This window comes from Danio aesculapii, chromosome 19 (assembly GCF_903798145.1).
Source record: "Danio aesculapii chromosome 19, fDanAes4.1, whole genome shotgun sequence".
Classification (NCBI taxonomy): domain Eukaryota; kingdom Metazoa; phylum Chordata; class Actinopteri; order Cypriniformes; family Danionidae; genus Danio; species Danio aesculapii.
This window is the reverse complement of record NC_079453.1, coordinates 2433389-2450888: the sequence shown is the minus strand read 5'-3', so window position 1 is coordinate 2450888 and position 17500 is coordinate 2433389. Positions and strand designations below refer to the sequence as shown.

General features: G+C 33.7%; 1 protein-coding gene across 3 annotated transcripts in view; it reads left to right on the top strand.

Annotated features, from left to right (window-relative positions):
• LOC130246597 (serine/threonine-protein phosphatase 6 regulatory ankyrin repeat subunit A) overlaps positions 1-17500 on the top strand; it is a 50568-nt gene that overhangs the window by 7454 nt on the left and 25614 nt on the right. The window contains exons 1-2 of one of the 3 annotated variants that reach the window (XM_056479635.1): positions 2586-2949; positions 11326-11409. In XM_056479635.1, coding sequence (XP_056335610.1) covers positions 2821-2949; positions 11326-11409 — 213 coding nt within the window. In that variant the 5' untranslated portion in view covers positions 2586-2820. Of the gene's footprint in view, positions 1-2585; positions 2970-11325; positions 11410-17500 lie in introns of those variants that run through there. The other 2 variants (XM_056479637.1, XM_056479636.1) reach the window with 2 other exon arrangements.

Sequence of the window (17500 nt, the reverse complement as noted above, 5' to 3'; positions counted from 1 at the left end):
TAATAATAATAATAATAATAATAATAATAATAATAATCAGTATATTTTATACTCAACATTTTAGAAGAAAATAATAATAATAATGATAATAATAATAATAATAATAATAATAATAATAATAATAATAATAATAATAATCAGTATATTTTATACTCAACATTTTAGAAGAAAATAATAATAATAATAATAATAATAATAATAATAATAATAATAATAATAATAATAATAATAATAAAAAGTATATTTAATAAACAGCATTATAGGATAAGACCATAATATTAATAATAATAATAATAATAATAATAATAATAATAATAATAATAATAATAATAATAATAATAATAATAATAATCAGTATATTTTATACTCAACATTTTAGAAAAAAATAATAATGAATAATATTAATAACAATAATAATAATAATGATAATAATAAATGAATAAATAAACAGTATATTTAAGAATCAACATTTTAGGATAAAATAGCAATAATAATAATAATAATAATCAGTATATTATATACTCAACATTTTAGAAGAAAATAATAATAATAATAATAATAATAATAATAATAATAATAATAATAATAATAATAATAATAATCAGTATATTTTATACTCAACATTTTAGAAGAAAATAATAATAATAATAATAATAATAATAATAATAATAATAATCAGTATATTTTATACTCAACATTTTAGAAGAAAATAATAATAATAATGATAATAATAATAATAATAATAATAATAATAATCAGTATATTTTATACTCAACATTTTAGAAGAAAATAATAATAATAATAATAATAATAATAATAATAATAATAATAATAATAATAATAATAATCAGTATATTTTATACTCAACATTTTAGAAGAAAATAATAATAATAATAATAATAATAATAATAATAATAATAATAATAATAATAATAATAATAATAATCAGTATATTTTATACTCAACATTTTAGAAGAAAATAATAATAATAATGATAATAATAATAATAATAATAATAATAATAATAATAATAATAATAATCAGTATATTTTATACTCAACATTTTAGAAGAAAATAATAATAATAATAATAATAATAATAATAATAATAATAATAATAATAATAATAATAAAAAGTATATTTAATAAACAGCATTATAGGATAAGACCATAATATTAATAATAATAATAATAATAATAATAATAATAATAATAATAATAATAATAATCAGTATATTTTATACTCAACATTTTAGAAGAAAATAATAATAATAATAATAATGAAAAATTATATTTAATAATCAGCACTATAGGATAAGACTATAATAATAATAATAATAATAATCAGTATATTTTATACTCAACATTTTAGAAGAAAATAATAATAATAATAATAATAATAATAATAATAATAATAATCAGTATATTTTATACTCAACATTTTAGAAGAAAATAATAATAATAATAATAATAATAATAATAATAATAATAATAATAATCAGTATATTTTATACTCAACATTTTAGAAGAAAATAATAATAATAATGATAATAATAATAATAATAATAATAATAATAATAATAATAATAATAATAATAATAATAATAATAATCAGTATATTTTATACTCAACATTTTAGAAGAAAATAATAATAATAATAATAATAATAATAATAATAATAATAATAATAATCAGTATATTTTATACTCAACATTTTAGAAGAAAATAATAATAATAATAATAATAATAATAATAATAATAATAATAATCAGTATATTTTATACTCAACATTTTAGAAGAAAATAATAATAATAATGATAATAATAATAATAATAATAATAATAATAATAATAATAATAATAATAATAATAATAATAATAATAATCAGTATATTTTATACTCAACATTTTAGAAGAAAATAATAATAATAATAATAATAATAATAATAATAATAATAATAATAATAATAAAAAGTATATTTAATAAACAGCATTATAGGATAAGACCATAATATTAATATTAATAATAATAATAATAATAATAATAATAATAATAATAATAATAATAATAATAATAATAATAATAATAATAATAATCAGTATATTTTATACTCAACATTTTAGAAAAAAATAATAATGAATAATATTAATAACAATAATAATAATAATGATAATAATAAATGAATAAATAAACAGTATATTTAAGAATCAACATTTTTAGGATAAAATAGCAATAATAATAATAATAATAATCAGTATATTATATAATCAACATTTTAGAAAATAATAATAATAAACCTTTTATTTAACAATCAACAGTTTAGAATTCAGAGTGAGTCTGGTCTCTCTCTCTCTCTCTCTCTTTCTCTCTCTCTCTCTCTCTCTCTCTCTCTCTCTCTCTCTCTCTCTCTCTCTCTCTCTCTCTCTCTCTCTCTATCTCTCCTTCTCTCTCTCTCTCTCTCTCTCTCTCTCTCTCTCTCTCTCTGCTGCAGTAGGGTTGGTGTGTTATTGCAGTGGGGGTTGGATCTGCGTGTGTGTGTGTGTGTAAAAGTGCAGGTTTCAGCAGGCTGGAGCTCACACACTATTGTCCTCTCAGATCACAGAGAGAGTGTGTGTGTGAGTATGTGTGTATGTGTGTGTGTGTACGCTGCGTGCATCTCCTCACTGCAGCACTGCTGATGTTCCAGCATTGAGGAATGAAGGCTGCGGAGGGATTTACTGCCGGAAAACACAGCCAGCAGACATGAAGACCGAGAGGGAATAACACACACACACACTCGTGCGAGCGTCGGGGCTGTTTTGTATGTGTGTGAGAGTCAGCCATGCGATCGGAGCGCATGAGTCGAGTGTGTATCGTGGTCCTGGAGGAGGTGGAAGATGACGAACCCTCCCCTCTGCATTCCAAAGACACCCCGGACCACATTTCCCACAATCCCCCACAGGACGACAAGGTGAGGCGGAGGATTCTGAGGCAAGCGCATTTCTGACACACTATTGAGAAATGATTCAGGCTTGTTTATCAGGGTTGAGAAAAGTCTAAACTCATTCTTTTAAATACCGTGCAGAAAACTGAATTGCAAGATATAAACGAAGAATTAGCATAGAAAGATAGCGAAGATAGCATAGAAATGTGGAAGACTTATGAGGGATAAAATAGAAATGTGAAGGAAAAAACGACACTCAGAATTCTGAGAAATAAAAACTTCTTCTTGATTTGAGTCCTCATTCTGAAAAGAAATAGAAATGTGAGAGTTAATTCAGAGAATTAAGTAGAAATGTGAGGTTCCAAAGGGCAGCACGGTGGCGCAGTGGGTAGCACAATCGCCTCACAGCAAGAACGTCGCAGGTTCGAGCCTCGGCTGGGTCAGTTGGCTTTTCTGTGTGGAGTTTGCATGTTCTCCCTGCATTCGCATGGGTTTCCTTCGGGTGCTCCAGTTTCCCCCACAGTCCAAAGACATGTGGTACAGGTGAATTGGGTAGGCTAAATTGTCTGTAGTGTCTGTGTGTGAATGAGTGTGTACGGATGTTTCCCAGTGATGGGTTGCAGCTGAAAGGGCAGCCGCTGTGGAAAACATATGCTGGATAAGTTGGCGGTTCATTCTGCTGTGGCGACCCCAGATTAATAAAGGGACTAATCTGAAAAAAAATGAATGAAATAGAAATGCGAGGCTCAGAATTGAGAGAAATAAATAGAAATGTGACAGAATTGAGAGAAATAAATAGAAATGTGAGACAGAATTGAGAGAAATAAATAGAAATGAATAGAAATGCGAGACTCAGAATTGTGAGAAATAAATAGAAATGTGAGACAGAATTGAGAGAAATAAATAGAAATGAATAGAAATGTGAGACTCAGAATTGAGAGAAATAAATAGAAATGAATAGAAATGCGAGACTCAGAATTGTGAGAAATAAATAGAAATGTGAGACAGAATTGAGAGAAATAAATAGAAATGTGAGACAGAATTGAGAGAAATAAATAGAAATGAATAGAAATGTGAGACTCAGAATTGAGAGAAATAAATAGAAATGAATAGAAATGCGAGACTCAGAATTGTGAGAAATAAATAGAAATGTGAGACAGAATTGAGAGAAATAAATAGAAATGAATAGAAATGCGAGACTCAGAATTGTGAGAAATAAATAGAAATGTGAGACAGAATTGAGAGAAATAAATAGAAATGAATAGAAATGCGAGACTCAGAATTGAGAGAAATAAATAGAAATGTGACAGAATTGAGAGAAATAAATAGAAATGTGAGACAGAATTGAGAGAAATAAATAGAAATGAATAGAAATGCAAGACTTAGAATTGTGAGAAATAAATAGAAATGTGAGACAGAATTGAGAGAAATAAATAGAAATGAATAGAAATGCGAGACTCAGAATTGTGAGAAATAAATAGAAATGTGAGACAGAATTGAGAGAAATAAATAGAAATGAATAGAAATGCGAGACTCAGAATTGTGAGAAATAAATAGAAATGTGAGACAGAATTGAGAGAAATAAATAGAAATGAATAGAAATGTGAGACTCAGAATTGAGAGAAATAAATAGAAATGAATAGAAATGCGAGACTCAGAATTGTGAGAAATAAATAGAAATGTGAGACAGAATTGAGAGAAATAAATAGAAATGAATAGAAATGCGAGACTCAGAATTGAGAGAAATAAATAGAAATGTGAGACAGAATTGAGAGAAATAAATAGAAATGAATAGAAATGCGAGACTCAGAATTGTGAGAAATAAATAGAAATGTGAGACAGAATTGTGAGAAATAAATAGAAATAAATAGAAATGTGAGACTCAGAATTGTGAGAAATAAATAGAAATGCGAGACTCAGAATTGTGAGAAATAAATAGAAATGTGAGACAGAATTGTGAGAAATAAATAGAAATGAATAGAAATGTGAGACTCAGAATTGAGAGAAATAAATAGAAATGAATAGAAATGTGAGACTCAGAATTGAGAGAAATAAATAGAAATGAATAGAAATGCGAGACTCAGAATTGTGAGAAATAAATAGAAATGTGAGACAGAATTGAGAGAAATAAATAGAAATGAATAGAAATGTGAGACTCAGAATTGAGAGAAATAAATAGAAATGAATAGAAATGCGAGACTCAGAATTGTGAGAAATAAATAGAAATGTGAGACAGAATTGTGAGAAATAAATAGAAATGAATAGAAATGTGAGACTCAGAATTGAGAGAAATAAATAGAAATGAATAGAAATGTGAGACTCAGAATTGAGAGAAATAAATAGAAATGAATAGAAATGCGAGACTCAGAATTGTGAGAAATAAATAGAAATGTGAGACAGAATTGAGAGAAATAAATAGAAATTCGAGACTCAGAATTGAGAGAAATAAATAGAAATGTGAGACAGAATTGAGAGAAATAAATAGAAATTCGAGACTCAGAATTGAGAGAAATGAATAGAAATGTGAGACAAAATTGTGAGAAATAAATAGAAATGAATAGAAATGCGAGACAGAATTGGGAAAAAATAAAAATGTTTGATTCAGAGTTCAGAAATAAATAGAAATGTGCAACTCTTCATCCCGGGAAAACCAGAAATGTGACACTCTTTATTCTGACAAATAAAAAGAAATGTGATGCTTCATTCTAAGAAAAAAAGAAATTTGAGATTCCCAATTCTGAGAAATAGAAATGTGCGTCCTCATTCTGAGAACTGGAAACGTGAGACTCGTTCATTCATTCATTTTCTTTTGGCTTAGTCCCTTTATTTAACAGGGCTTGCCACAGCGGAATGAACCACCAACTATTTCAGTATATGTTTTAAACATCCAGCTGCATCCTAGTACTGGGAAACACCCATACACACTCATTTACACACACACACACACACTATGGCCAATTTAGTTAATCAATTCCCCTATAGCGCATGTCTTTAGACTGTGGGGTAAACCGGAGCACCAGGAGGAAACCCACGCCAACACCGGGAGAACATGCAAACTCCACACAGAAATGCCAACTGACCCTGCTGGGACAGACCACAACGTCACCCATGTCAGACTCGTTATTCTGAAAAATAAATAGAAATATGAGTTGCAAATTCTATTCTATTTTTCTGGTAGAGCAAGTCAGATTTGCAAGATGTAAACAACTTGCAGCTGTAAGATCTAAGCTTGCAATAGCGAGGGGAAATTCAGTATTGTTCCAAAACAGAAACAAGACTGTGTTTCAGTATTATTAAACATGCTGATCTGCTGATGGTCTGTGTGTAAAACAGAAATTATCAGCAATCAGCTTTTAAAAAAATGAAGAGTTGAATGTCTTGCAGGCTTTAATAGTTGCATGTCGTGATCTGCTCTCGTTATTATCTGAAGACAAATACAGACACGCTCATCTCTCCCCGTCAGCTGCCATCAGGGTTATGGGAACACAAATTCATTAAGAAATATATAGTTGAAGTCTGAATTATCAGCCGTCCTGAATATAGTATATACTATATAGAATATAGTAAATAATATTAGACTAGATATTCTCCTAGACACTAGTATTCAGCTTAATGTGACGTTTAAAGGCTTAACTAGGTTAATTAGGGTAAATATGCAAGTCATTGTATAACAGTGGTTTGTTCTGTAGACAATCAAAACATTGCTGAAGGGGGCTAATAATATTGACCTTAAAAAGGTTTTTAAAAAGTGAAGTCGATTTAGTTTATGAAAGTGAGATCTGTAAATTCCTGAGCCGTCTTTAAACCTGTGCTGATCAGCTGACCGGCCTCGACCTCTGACCTGGATGTAAATGCAGCTGTCAGATGCAAATGTCAGAGCGGTGTTTGTTAGGACACGTTCAGCACACAGCACACGTTCCCGCATTCAGGAGACAAGAGCTTTGTAAAACTGATTCTTTAGTTTGAGCAGGCGAGAGATAGAGAGATGATGAAAACTGCATAACCGAATATACTGCAGTAAATGCATGAGTGTGAACAAGCCTTACAAAACTACTACATGCAGAGTGTTCTGATGGTTCATTAAATAAAATTATATTTAGTTTTATTCGTTTTTCCATCGGCTTAGTCCCTTATTTATCTGAGGTCACCACAGCGGAATGAATCGCCAACTATTTCAGCATACTTTTTAGGCAGCGGATGCCCTTCCAGCAGAAACCGAGTACTGGAGTGTGTTTCATTACCGCAGCCCTTTTGGCACCAATCTACTTTGTTGTTGTTGTGGTTGTATGTGTGTGTGTGTGTCTGTGTTTGAGAGTGCGTTCACACATTTCAGACCCAAATGCAGCTTGTATAGTTGAGTGATGATCTGTAGTGTTCTTGATGAGTGATGTGCATGTGTTTTAAATGTGAATGAATATAATATTCATCATCAGTATAGAGGCAGAACTGGATGAGCAGTGTCTGTTCTGTGGGTTTGGTCAGCTGGTTTTGTCCTTTAATAGTTAAAGCACATCCGTCTGAGTGTTTGTGACTGCTGATGTGCAGATTTCAGGCCTTCAGGCTGATGTTGTTGCTGTTGTAACAGGACACATTTCCTTTAAACAGAAGAAACCTGCATTCTTGCTTTTATGATGTTTCCTCCTGTTTCTGCTTCTCACGTCAGCTGTTCTAGTGTGTGTGTGTGTGTGTGTGAGGTCAATCCACTGACCTTCAGACTGGCTGCAGCAGGTGTGTGTGTGTGTGTGTGTGTGCATTCATTAAGTGTCAGCTCCTCCTCTCACTCTCTTACATAATTTGTAGTTTAGTGGATGTCTTGTTATGACATCATAGATTTCTGGGTGTGGCTGGTGGGCGGAGCTTGGCTGGGCCAATCAGGATGGAGGCTGGCCTTATTTGGAATAATTAAGTTAGACCTGGGTTGTCTCACTTAATAATTAAATGAGACCTGGGTTGCTGAAAACCTAAATAACCTAAAATATTTCGCGTGTGTGTGTGTGTGTGTATTTATATTCATTTATTATTATTAATTCCTTCATGTGCTTTTTGTGTTTTGTATTTTTGGTTATTATTTTGTTATTGTTTGTTTGTTACTGTTGCAGTTTGGAATTAATTTGGTTTAATTTCAGATTTCATTTTTTGTTTATTCCTAATTAGTCATTTTAATGCTTCATCTTAAACTTCAGCTTCATCTTTTCATCAATGTCATATTCGCCATTTTGTTTGTCTAGGCGAGATCTCGAGTTTTTCTTGAAATACATACTTTTCTCTGTGTGTGTGTGTGTGTGTGTGTGTGTGTGTGTGTGTGTGTGTGTGTGTGTGTGTGATATATACAATTAATTAAAAATACATATTAAAATGTTTACATTTACATTTACATTTAGTCATTTAGCAGACGCTTTTATCCAAAGCGACTTACAAATGAGGACAAGGAAGCAATTTACACAATTATAAGAGCAGCAGTGAACAAGCGCTATAGACAAGTTTCAGGTGTGTAAAAGTCTAAATATATGTAAAGTTATATATGTAATGTAAAAATAAATGTATAAAATAATAAATATATAAAATTAATGTATAATATGTTTGTTTGTGGACTGAAAATATTTGAGCAAAATTGTTGCAAATAATTTATACTGTATGAGCTGAATTTCAACAAACAATTAAATGTAGTGATGTTCAACTTAATTTACTTGTTTAAATTCAGCCTAAATAAAATGTTTGCAACCAATTACCTTAAAAAATGTAGTAAATCCGCTGATTTTTTCAGTGATCAATCAATAAAAAAATAAATACATATATAATAATTATTATCATTAAGCACTTATCTTTGCAGTGGTGCATTTATGCCTTTTTCTACTCAGATAAATACAAAAATACAAAATTAATGTGGACATCATATTGAATTGAGAATTTTTAGCTAGAAATCTACTGCAAGAAAGCAAAAATAAATAAATAGTGCAAAAATAATTGCATATATATATGTGTGTGTGTGTGTGTGTGTGTGTGTGTGTGTGTGTGTGTGTGCGTGTGTGTGTGTGTGTGTGTGTGTGTGTGTGTGTGTGTGTAAAGACAAAAAATATATTTAAGATTTCTTAGCATTTTTTATTTATTTTACATTCATTAAAAAACTATATATATATATATATATATATATATATATATATATATATATATATATATATATATATATATACATACAAATACTTAAAAATACAAATAAATATCTATAAATATCTTGATACGTCAATAAAAACATGAATAAATGCATAAATACACATGATTATCATTAAGCACTTATCTTTGCAGTGGTGCATTTATACCTTTTTGAATGCATTTATTTCCACTCAGATAAATACAAATATACTAAATTAACCTGGACATCATATTGAAATGAGAAATACACTCAAAAAATATTTGTTTGTTCAACCTGCTAATTTAAAATGAGCTGAAACAACAGAATTCTTGAGATTTCATTGGGACAAGTTAATCTTTTATGTTCAATCTCCGTAAATTTGTTAAAAGTGTTAAGTTAAATTAATCGATTTTTATGTTGGGACATCATGAAAGAATTGTGTGGAACCCTGCAATTTTTACAGTGTAATTGTTGCTAGAAGTCTACTGCAAGCAAGCAAAAATAAATAAATAGTGCAAAAATAAATGCATATATATATATATATATATATATATATATATATATATATATATATATATATATATATATATATATATATATATATATATATATATATATATATATAAAAAGAAAGAAAAACATATATTTACCATTTCTTTGCATTTTTTATTTATTTTACATTTATTTAAAAAAATACAATACAACAACAAATGTTATGTTATTTTAAAAATGATGTAAAAATGTATTTTTAAATTAAATCAAATAATAAAGGTATAAAATAAATGTAGAATATGTTTGTTTGTGCACTGAAAAAACATTCTGCAAAATTGTTGCGAAGAATTGATTAGAATCAGAATCAGAAAGAGCTTTATTGCCAGGTATTGCCAGGTATGTTCACACATACGGGCAATTTATTTTCGTGACAGAGCTTCTACAGTGCAACAGGATTACAGAGACAGGACAAAAAACAGATCATAAATATATTTAAAAAAATAAAAGTAAGTAGTGAAAGCAAATATACAGATTGACAAGTGTATGTACATGTTTATTACTTTATACAACGTTATATGTTTAGCTGTTATGTGCAAATTGGCATGTAAAGTGTGTTGTTAAATAAGTGTATATGTGTATAAAAGTGTATAGCAGTAGTAATGTTGGTTCCACAATTATCATCATCAAGTGTTCATGAGATGGATTGCCTGAGGGAAGAAACTGTTTCTGTGTCGGGCTGTTCTGGTGCGCAGTGCTCTGTAGCGTCGACCAGAAGGTAAAAGGTTAAAGAGGCAGTGTGCTGGGTGTGAGGGGTCCAGAGTGATTTTGGCAGCCCTTCTGCTCGCTCTGGATAAGTACAGTTCTTGGGGAGTAGGAAGGGTCGTACCAGTGATTCGCTCAGCAGTCCGAACTATTCGACGTAGTCTTTGGAGATCGTATTTAGTAGCTGAGCTAAACCAGACAGTTATTGATGTGCAGATGACTGATTCAATGATGGAGGTGTAGAACTGTTTCAGCAGCTCCTTTGGGAGGTTAAACTTCCTCAGCTGACGAAGAAAGTACAGTAAAGTACAGCCTCTGATATGGGCTGAATTTAAACAAACAAATTCAATTTACTGATGTTCAACTTAATTTGTTTAAATTCAGCCCAAATAAATAGTCTGCAACTTACTTTAAAAAGATCCAGTAAATCCAGTGTAGATTGTTTAGTATATATTTGCCATATTTCTCAAAACCACATCAATATTTCTCAATATATGGAAGCATTCCTAATATAATCCTCACCAAAGCATTAGAAAAATAGCAAATAAATAAATAAAGCTACTTTCACATTATTACAATATACCAGCTCATGATGCACATGCACAATAACATTAATCTTTCCTTTTATCAGCTCACACTGTAAATATGATCATCACTATATTGTTTACCTCCAGAGAGTCTCATCTGTTCAGCTTCCCACAGTTAAATCATTTAAACACTCATTTCTTCTCAGCTTTCTCCTCTTTGGTCTTCAATGGATTCTTTTCTTCTTCTGTCTTTAATAAACCGCTTGACGTCTGATTCTCAGAATTTGTTTCAGCAAATGTAAGGAACACAGTGTTTCATTCATGCTGTTTCTTCTCATCTTTATTTCCATTGCGCAACATGTAACACGGACGCCTGTTCTTCACGATTGGAGATTTGATGGATTTCAGACGTCCACCAAATGCTGATTTGTCACTCTTTAGTGAAGGATCTTGAATGTCGTGTTTAACAGCGTCTCTCTCGTTTCTCCACAGCCGTCTCTGATTAAAGCCATATTTAATGTGGACACAGATGAAGTGCGCTCGCTCATATTCAAGAAAGAAGACGTCAATGTACAGGTAAAAGCACATTTCAGCTCAGCTACACCTTTGAAGGAGACCTATTATGCCATTTTTTTACAAGATGTAAAATAGGTTGGTGATGTCCCGTTGGTGATGGTGTGTGTGTGTGAAGATTCAGTTCAAAATACCACACTAATAATGTTTTATAACTCTCTGAAACTGACCCTTTTAGGCTTTGATCTTAATTGTGTGGTGTTTTGGTGACTGTCGCTTTAAATTCAAATGAGATTGGGCTCTTTTCAGAAGAGGGCGGAGCCACAAATGCCTGTGTGTCAGGATAGTGGCAGATTCAAAACCGAATTAGTGTTATCTGTGTGTAAAAACTGGCTGTTTTTGTCAAGTGTGATTATAAAAAATAAAATTAAAACATTTTTGACCATTAGAGGCTCTCTGTATTTACACACTGCTGCCACACAAATGTGTTTAAACCAAGCAGCAACCTCCCGCTCTCCCTCGGGAAGCCAATACGGAAGTAACTGAGACTGCAATTCATCAAAATTCCGCTAGTCCTGGCTCCATAATAGAGCAAATTGCAATTGAGCCCACTGTCAGAATGGCCAACTTTACAGCAGAAAAAAAGGTGTTTACAGCCTGGTACAAAGAACGATTTTGGTTCATATAGCTATTATTACCCTCCATGACAACTGTGAGGGGGTGAATTTTTTTTATAACTCATCCATTTCCTTTATATTAGGTTATTTTAAGTTTGCATAATTAAGGGCGTGGCCACTTGAGTGACAGCTAGGTCTCGCTGGTCGCCGTCACTTCACCTCAGCTGAATGCGGCAGATTAGCCACTGATCTCGGCATATTCATCGTATTTTTGTTCTGTTTTATGTGGCTTTACACAGTCAGCTGCCTTTGGACTTATTTCTTACAATTATCAGATGATATGGGATGCTGTGTGCACTTAATTGTGCTCACAAACCATTCACGTGGCCTCCGTTTCCCATGTGAGTAAAGTTATATACTTATACACCATCTCTATAAATGTATTTGTTTTATTTAAGATCATTTATCATTAATATAATTCTTTAGACCCGTAAAGCACTCCAGAATGTGACAGATTGATTAGCTGTAGGCTCTAGAACAGTCATCTGAAGCGTTATCATACAGTGTTATGCTGGAGTTCATCAATAGTCTTGCATTTACTAACACAGAATATATCTGAAGTGTTTGGAAGTATTTCGCGTTTTCCTCCTGTAGAAAAACATCATAAGAACAATGTTTAGTGGCTCAGTGTATTACTACAGTGTTTTTAAAAGTCTAAACACTTTATTGATATTGTGTACAGCCAAGCACATGTGGTCAGAACACAAACGAGTCGCAGGTAATAGAGTATCAAGCGTTTCTCCCAAAGTAAAGTCTGTCTGCCAGGTCCAAGCAAAGTGCCAGCAGGTGTCTGTAGCTCCGCCCACTCTCCGCCTCTTTGCCCTTGTTTGGTATCCCGCCGTTGGTGCAATGACGCGCGAACAAAATGGCGACGGTTGGCCGCGCCTACTAGTAGCTTCTTTTGCAGTGTTCAGAAACCTATGGGTGACGTCACGGATGCTACGTCCATATATTTTACAGTCTATGGTTTAAACCCCTTATAAATGTGATTTTTGCATAATAGGTCCCCTTTAAAGGCACAGTTCTTAAATCTAACTCATGTTAAAGGTGCAGTAGCTGATTGTCTTCAGAAACATGTGTTGTTGTGCTGGTTGAAAGTCTCTTCACAGTCCAATAGTAATGATTAAGGTAAATGATCTAAATGTATGTATATGTGTTTTAATATTCTGGGTGAGGCATAAGACTAAAAAACATGTCATTGTCAAGCCGATAATTCCCAGAATTCTGATGAGTAGCACAAACTGTCTGTCAGCAAATGTAGATTTGTACAACTGCGCACCCGTTCACGCAGATCTGCCATTTGCATGTGCACACGCACTGCTTTCATGACATGTGCACACGAGAGAAAGAGAGAGAGAGAGAGAGAGAGAGAGAGAGAGAGAGAGAGAGAGTGATAAAAACAAACGCTGAATCAAAACTTTAAAATCCTGAATGAATATTGGTGTTAGTTTTGCACGCTGGAGGAAGGACGACACCATGACTCAAGTATTTCTGTTAGACAGATAATCTTATGTTATTTTCAAGAGTTCACACTTAGCTGATGATTAATTATAAGCTTGTTTGGCATGCTGTCCCGGGAGAGAGCCCTGAGCTCATAAGATCCTCGAGCCCGGGGCTCCCTCCCGTTGCAAGGCGAGAAGGGAGTTTGAGCTCAGGTAGATCTCGAGAACTCCCCCGCTGTAATAACCAAGAACAGCCAGTGATTGCTCTTGAGAGATAACCATTTACTAGGAGCATGTCTATAGTGCCGGTTTGGATTAGTCAATTAACTTATGCTGCATGTTTTTTGGACGGTGGGAGGAAACCGGGAAACCCGGGGGAAACCCACGTGAGCACGGGGAGAAAATGCAAACTCCGCACAGAAATGTCTGCTGGTTTGGTAAAGCCTAGAACCAGAGACATTCTTGCTGTGAGGCAACAGTGCTAAGCACTGGGCCACCGTGTCACCCATCTAGGAAGGAGGAGGAGTAGGGGTGGATGGGGGGATTCTTCAAAACGAAGATAGCGGTGGTACGTAACCCAGGGTATTTGTAGTAGCTTAGGAGTCGTCTGATTGGTGCATTGAGAATTGGATAATGCGGATCCAGCCGCTAGCAATCATAAGCACGTGATCCTCTCGAAACTTGTTTATAACTAAACTTCACTTAGTCACGCAAAGCTGATGTAGATTGTGTTGTTTTATGATTGGGTTCTATGCACAGAAGTGTTGTTCAGCCACTGAAATCTTCCACCAATATAGTGATGTGACTATTTTTAATTTCATAAGGGAACTTTGACAGCATCGATAATGTAGATTTTTATTTAGTTTAACAACAAACATCAGTAAACAGCTCTATTCTGCCCAGCCTTCTTCACTGAGCTGAAGATGGATTTATATTCAAATACCACAGACATTCTCTTTCACTTTTGATTGCTTCTGCTTGGATATTGAGAGCAGTTCATTGATCTCTCAGTGATGGATGATCGTGGAAACGGCTCTGAAATGGACTCTTTCCTCTGCATTACTCCTCTTTGTTTTGATAATGGAGCTCCATCTGAGAGGTTAACACACTGTCGTGATCCCGCATTTGGTTTGTGTTACGGCTCGCTGTTTAACGAGGAGTCTGTTTTCATCAGCAATCTGGAGCGACGCCCATTTAAATGCCAGCCAATCTTTGATGGTCTGCCGGGTCACGTGACTCGGGGTGGTTTGGCCTCCTGTTTTCCATTCTCAATCCAGAGCAGATGGAAAGCAGAAGCCTGCAGGGTGGCACGACTGTAGAGGATGAATGAAGGATGGCCGCTCTTTCCTGATTGACTTTATTGATGAGAATGTAGATCGAGCTGGTTTCTGTTCTCCAGCATTCAGAGGAACACCTAAGGAGCATAAATACAGAAGATCTCAGAAACCTGGCATGACAAAATACAGTTGAAGTCAGAATTATTAGCCCCCCTGTATATCTTTTCCCCCAATTTCTGTTTAACAGAGAGAAGATTATGTTTAGACACATTTCTAATCATGATAGTTTTAATAACTCATCTCTAATAACTGATTTCTTTTCTCTTCGACATGATGACAGTAAATAATATTAGACTAGATATTCTTCAAGATACTAGTATTCAGCTGAAAGTGACATTTAAAGGCTTAACTAGGTTAATTAGGGTAAAGTTAGGGTAATTAGGCAAATCGAACTGCTCTCAATGTTCATCATGTGTACTAATGATTGCCGGAGTATGTACGGGAACTGTCATATCATAAAATATGCTGATGATTCGGTGATTGCGAGTCCCTTCATGATCAGGATTTGGGGCATGGTCCTGTTGTGGAAGAATTTACTTCCTGGTGTGATAGATTTTCTCTCCAGTTGATTCAATTCAATTCAATTCACCTTTATTTGTATAGCGCTTATACAATGTAGATTGTGTCAATGCAGCTTCACATAAAAGGTCATAGTAAATTGGAACAGTGTAGTTCAGTTTGTAGTGTTTAAGTTCAGTTCAGTTTAGCTCAGTTCAGTGTGGTTTAATAATCACTACTGAGAGTCTAAATACTGAAGAGCAGATCCAACGATGCGCAGCTCTATAGATCCTGAACCATGCAAGCCAGTGGCGACAGCGGAGAGGGAAAAAAAACTTCACTAATGGCGGAAGTGAAGAAAAAAAACCTTGAGAGAAACCAGGCTCAGTTGGGCACGACCATTTTAATTTCTCCGCTGGCCAAACGTCTTGTGCAGAGCTGCAGTCTCAGTGGCGGAGGCTGGAAGCTGGCCTCAGCGAAGACTCGTCTGTCTCTGGAGCGTCACAGGAATCAGTCTCATGCTCTCCACTCCTCCATGACCACCACAGTAGCTGCTCAGGATACGGCCCGGTCCAGGATATGGAAACCTTGGGATCATCTCGTCGTTGGTCTTGGATCGAAATAGTGACTCTGCATAGTCTGAGGGCCTCGGGATGAGTATCTCCAGGTGGAAATGGAGAATAAAGTTAATATAGTTGAATGTAAATAAAACAAAAGACATGGTGATAGATTACAGGAAGGCTTCTCCTACCCCCAGCATAACAAATATTACAGGCTTGGACCAGACCAGACATTTTAAAAGTGGGGGGGGACGGCTGTTTGAGATCATACGTTCATATAATTATTAATCTCCTGTTTCTAAATGGTCTGTCCCTAAAAGTGAGGGGGACGTACCCCCCCCCCCCCCCCCAGGTTGAGTAGTCTGGTGAAGGTGGCAGGCAAGATCATTGGTTTTAACCAATAACTGGTCCAACAGTAATTTACCACACTAATGTTTTAAAGAGAGCTCAGGGTATCCTATGCACCCCGGATCACCCGATGTACTCTGTGTTTCAGCTGTTGCCATCAGGACGTCGTTTTAGAGTTCCTATTTGCAGGACAAATAGAGTCAGAAAATCTTTTATAATGGTGGCCATCAGGTCATTAAATGAGTCCAGGTGGGAGGGAGATGCACCTTCAATATGAATATGATGTATTGGATGTTGTGGAGTAATATTTTATTATTGTGTACATGGAACTTCGCCTGTGTTACGGCACCTTGCTGCAATTTTAGTTTCACTAAACGGGATAATAAAGTTGAGTCTGAGTCATTGTATAACAGTGGTTTGTTCTGGAGACAATCAAAACAAATATTGCTTAAGGGGGCTAATAATATTGACCTTAAATGGTTTAAAAAAATTAAAAACTGCTTTTATTCTAGCTAAAATAAAACAAATAAGACTTTCTCCAGAAGAACAAATATTATAGGAAATACTGTGATAAAATCCTGAATCTGTTCAACATCATTTGGGAGATATTTAGAAAAGAAATAACGGGAGGGTGAATAATTCTGTCTTCAGCTGTATGTCTCATGTTTCTGTCTCAGGAGATCTGTGGCCACATTGATCGGTATAGATCTCACACACACACACGCACACACACATACAAATGCATCAGTGTGTGCCATGCGCAAGAATCCAGCATGTGTATCAAATATCACACACCCAGCTCGAACCGCACATGCATCACACACAGAGCTGTCAAATAGAGGGCAAAACACATGCAAATCAGAGGTGAACTGCAGAAGTAGCTTCTTTCCCAGCAGAAATGAAATTCGTGTGTGTTTGTGAGCTGCAGTCATTCTGAAGTATGTGATGAACAGATTTTATTGCACTGCCCTGCTCTTAATGTTTGCTATGATGTGAACTCTAGGAAATCCTTTAGAATATTTATCATATGTTAATGAATAAGGATCGATGTGAATGACTTGTGCTTGTTTGTTTGAATGCTTTTTGTTGTATTTAATCATTTTGCATTGTGTTTGCCATGAAAATAGATATTAAATCAAATATACACTGGCCACTTTATTAGGTACACCTTACTAGTACCGGGTTGTACCCCCCTTTTGCCTTCAGAACTGCCTTAGTCCTTCGTGGCAGAGATTCAACAAGCTACTGGAAATATTCCTCAGAGATTTTGCTCCATATTAACATGATAGCAT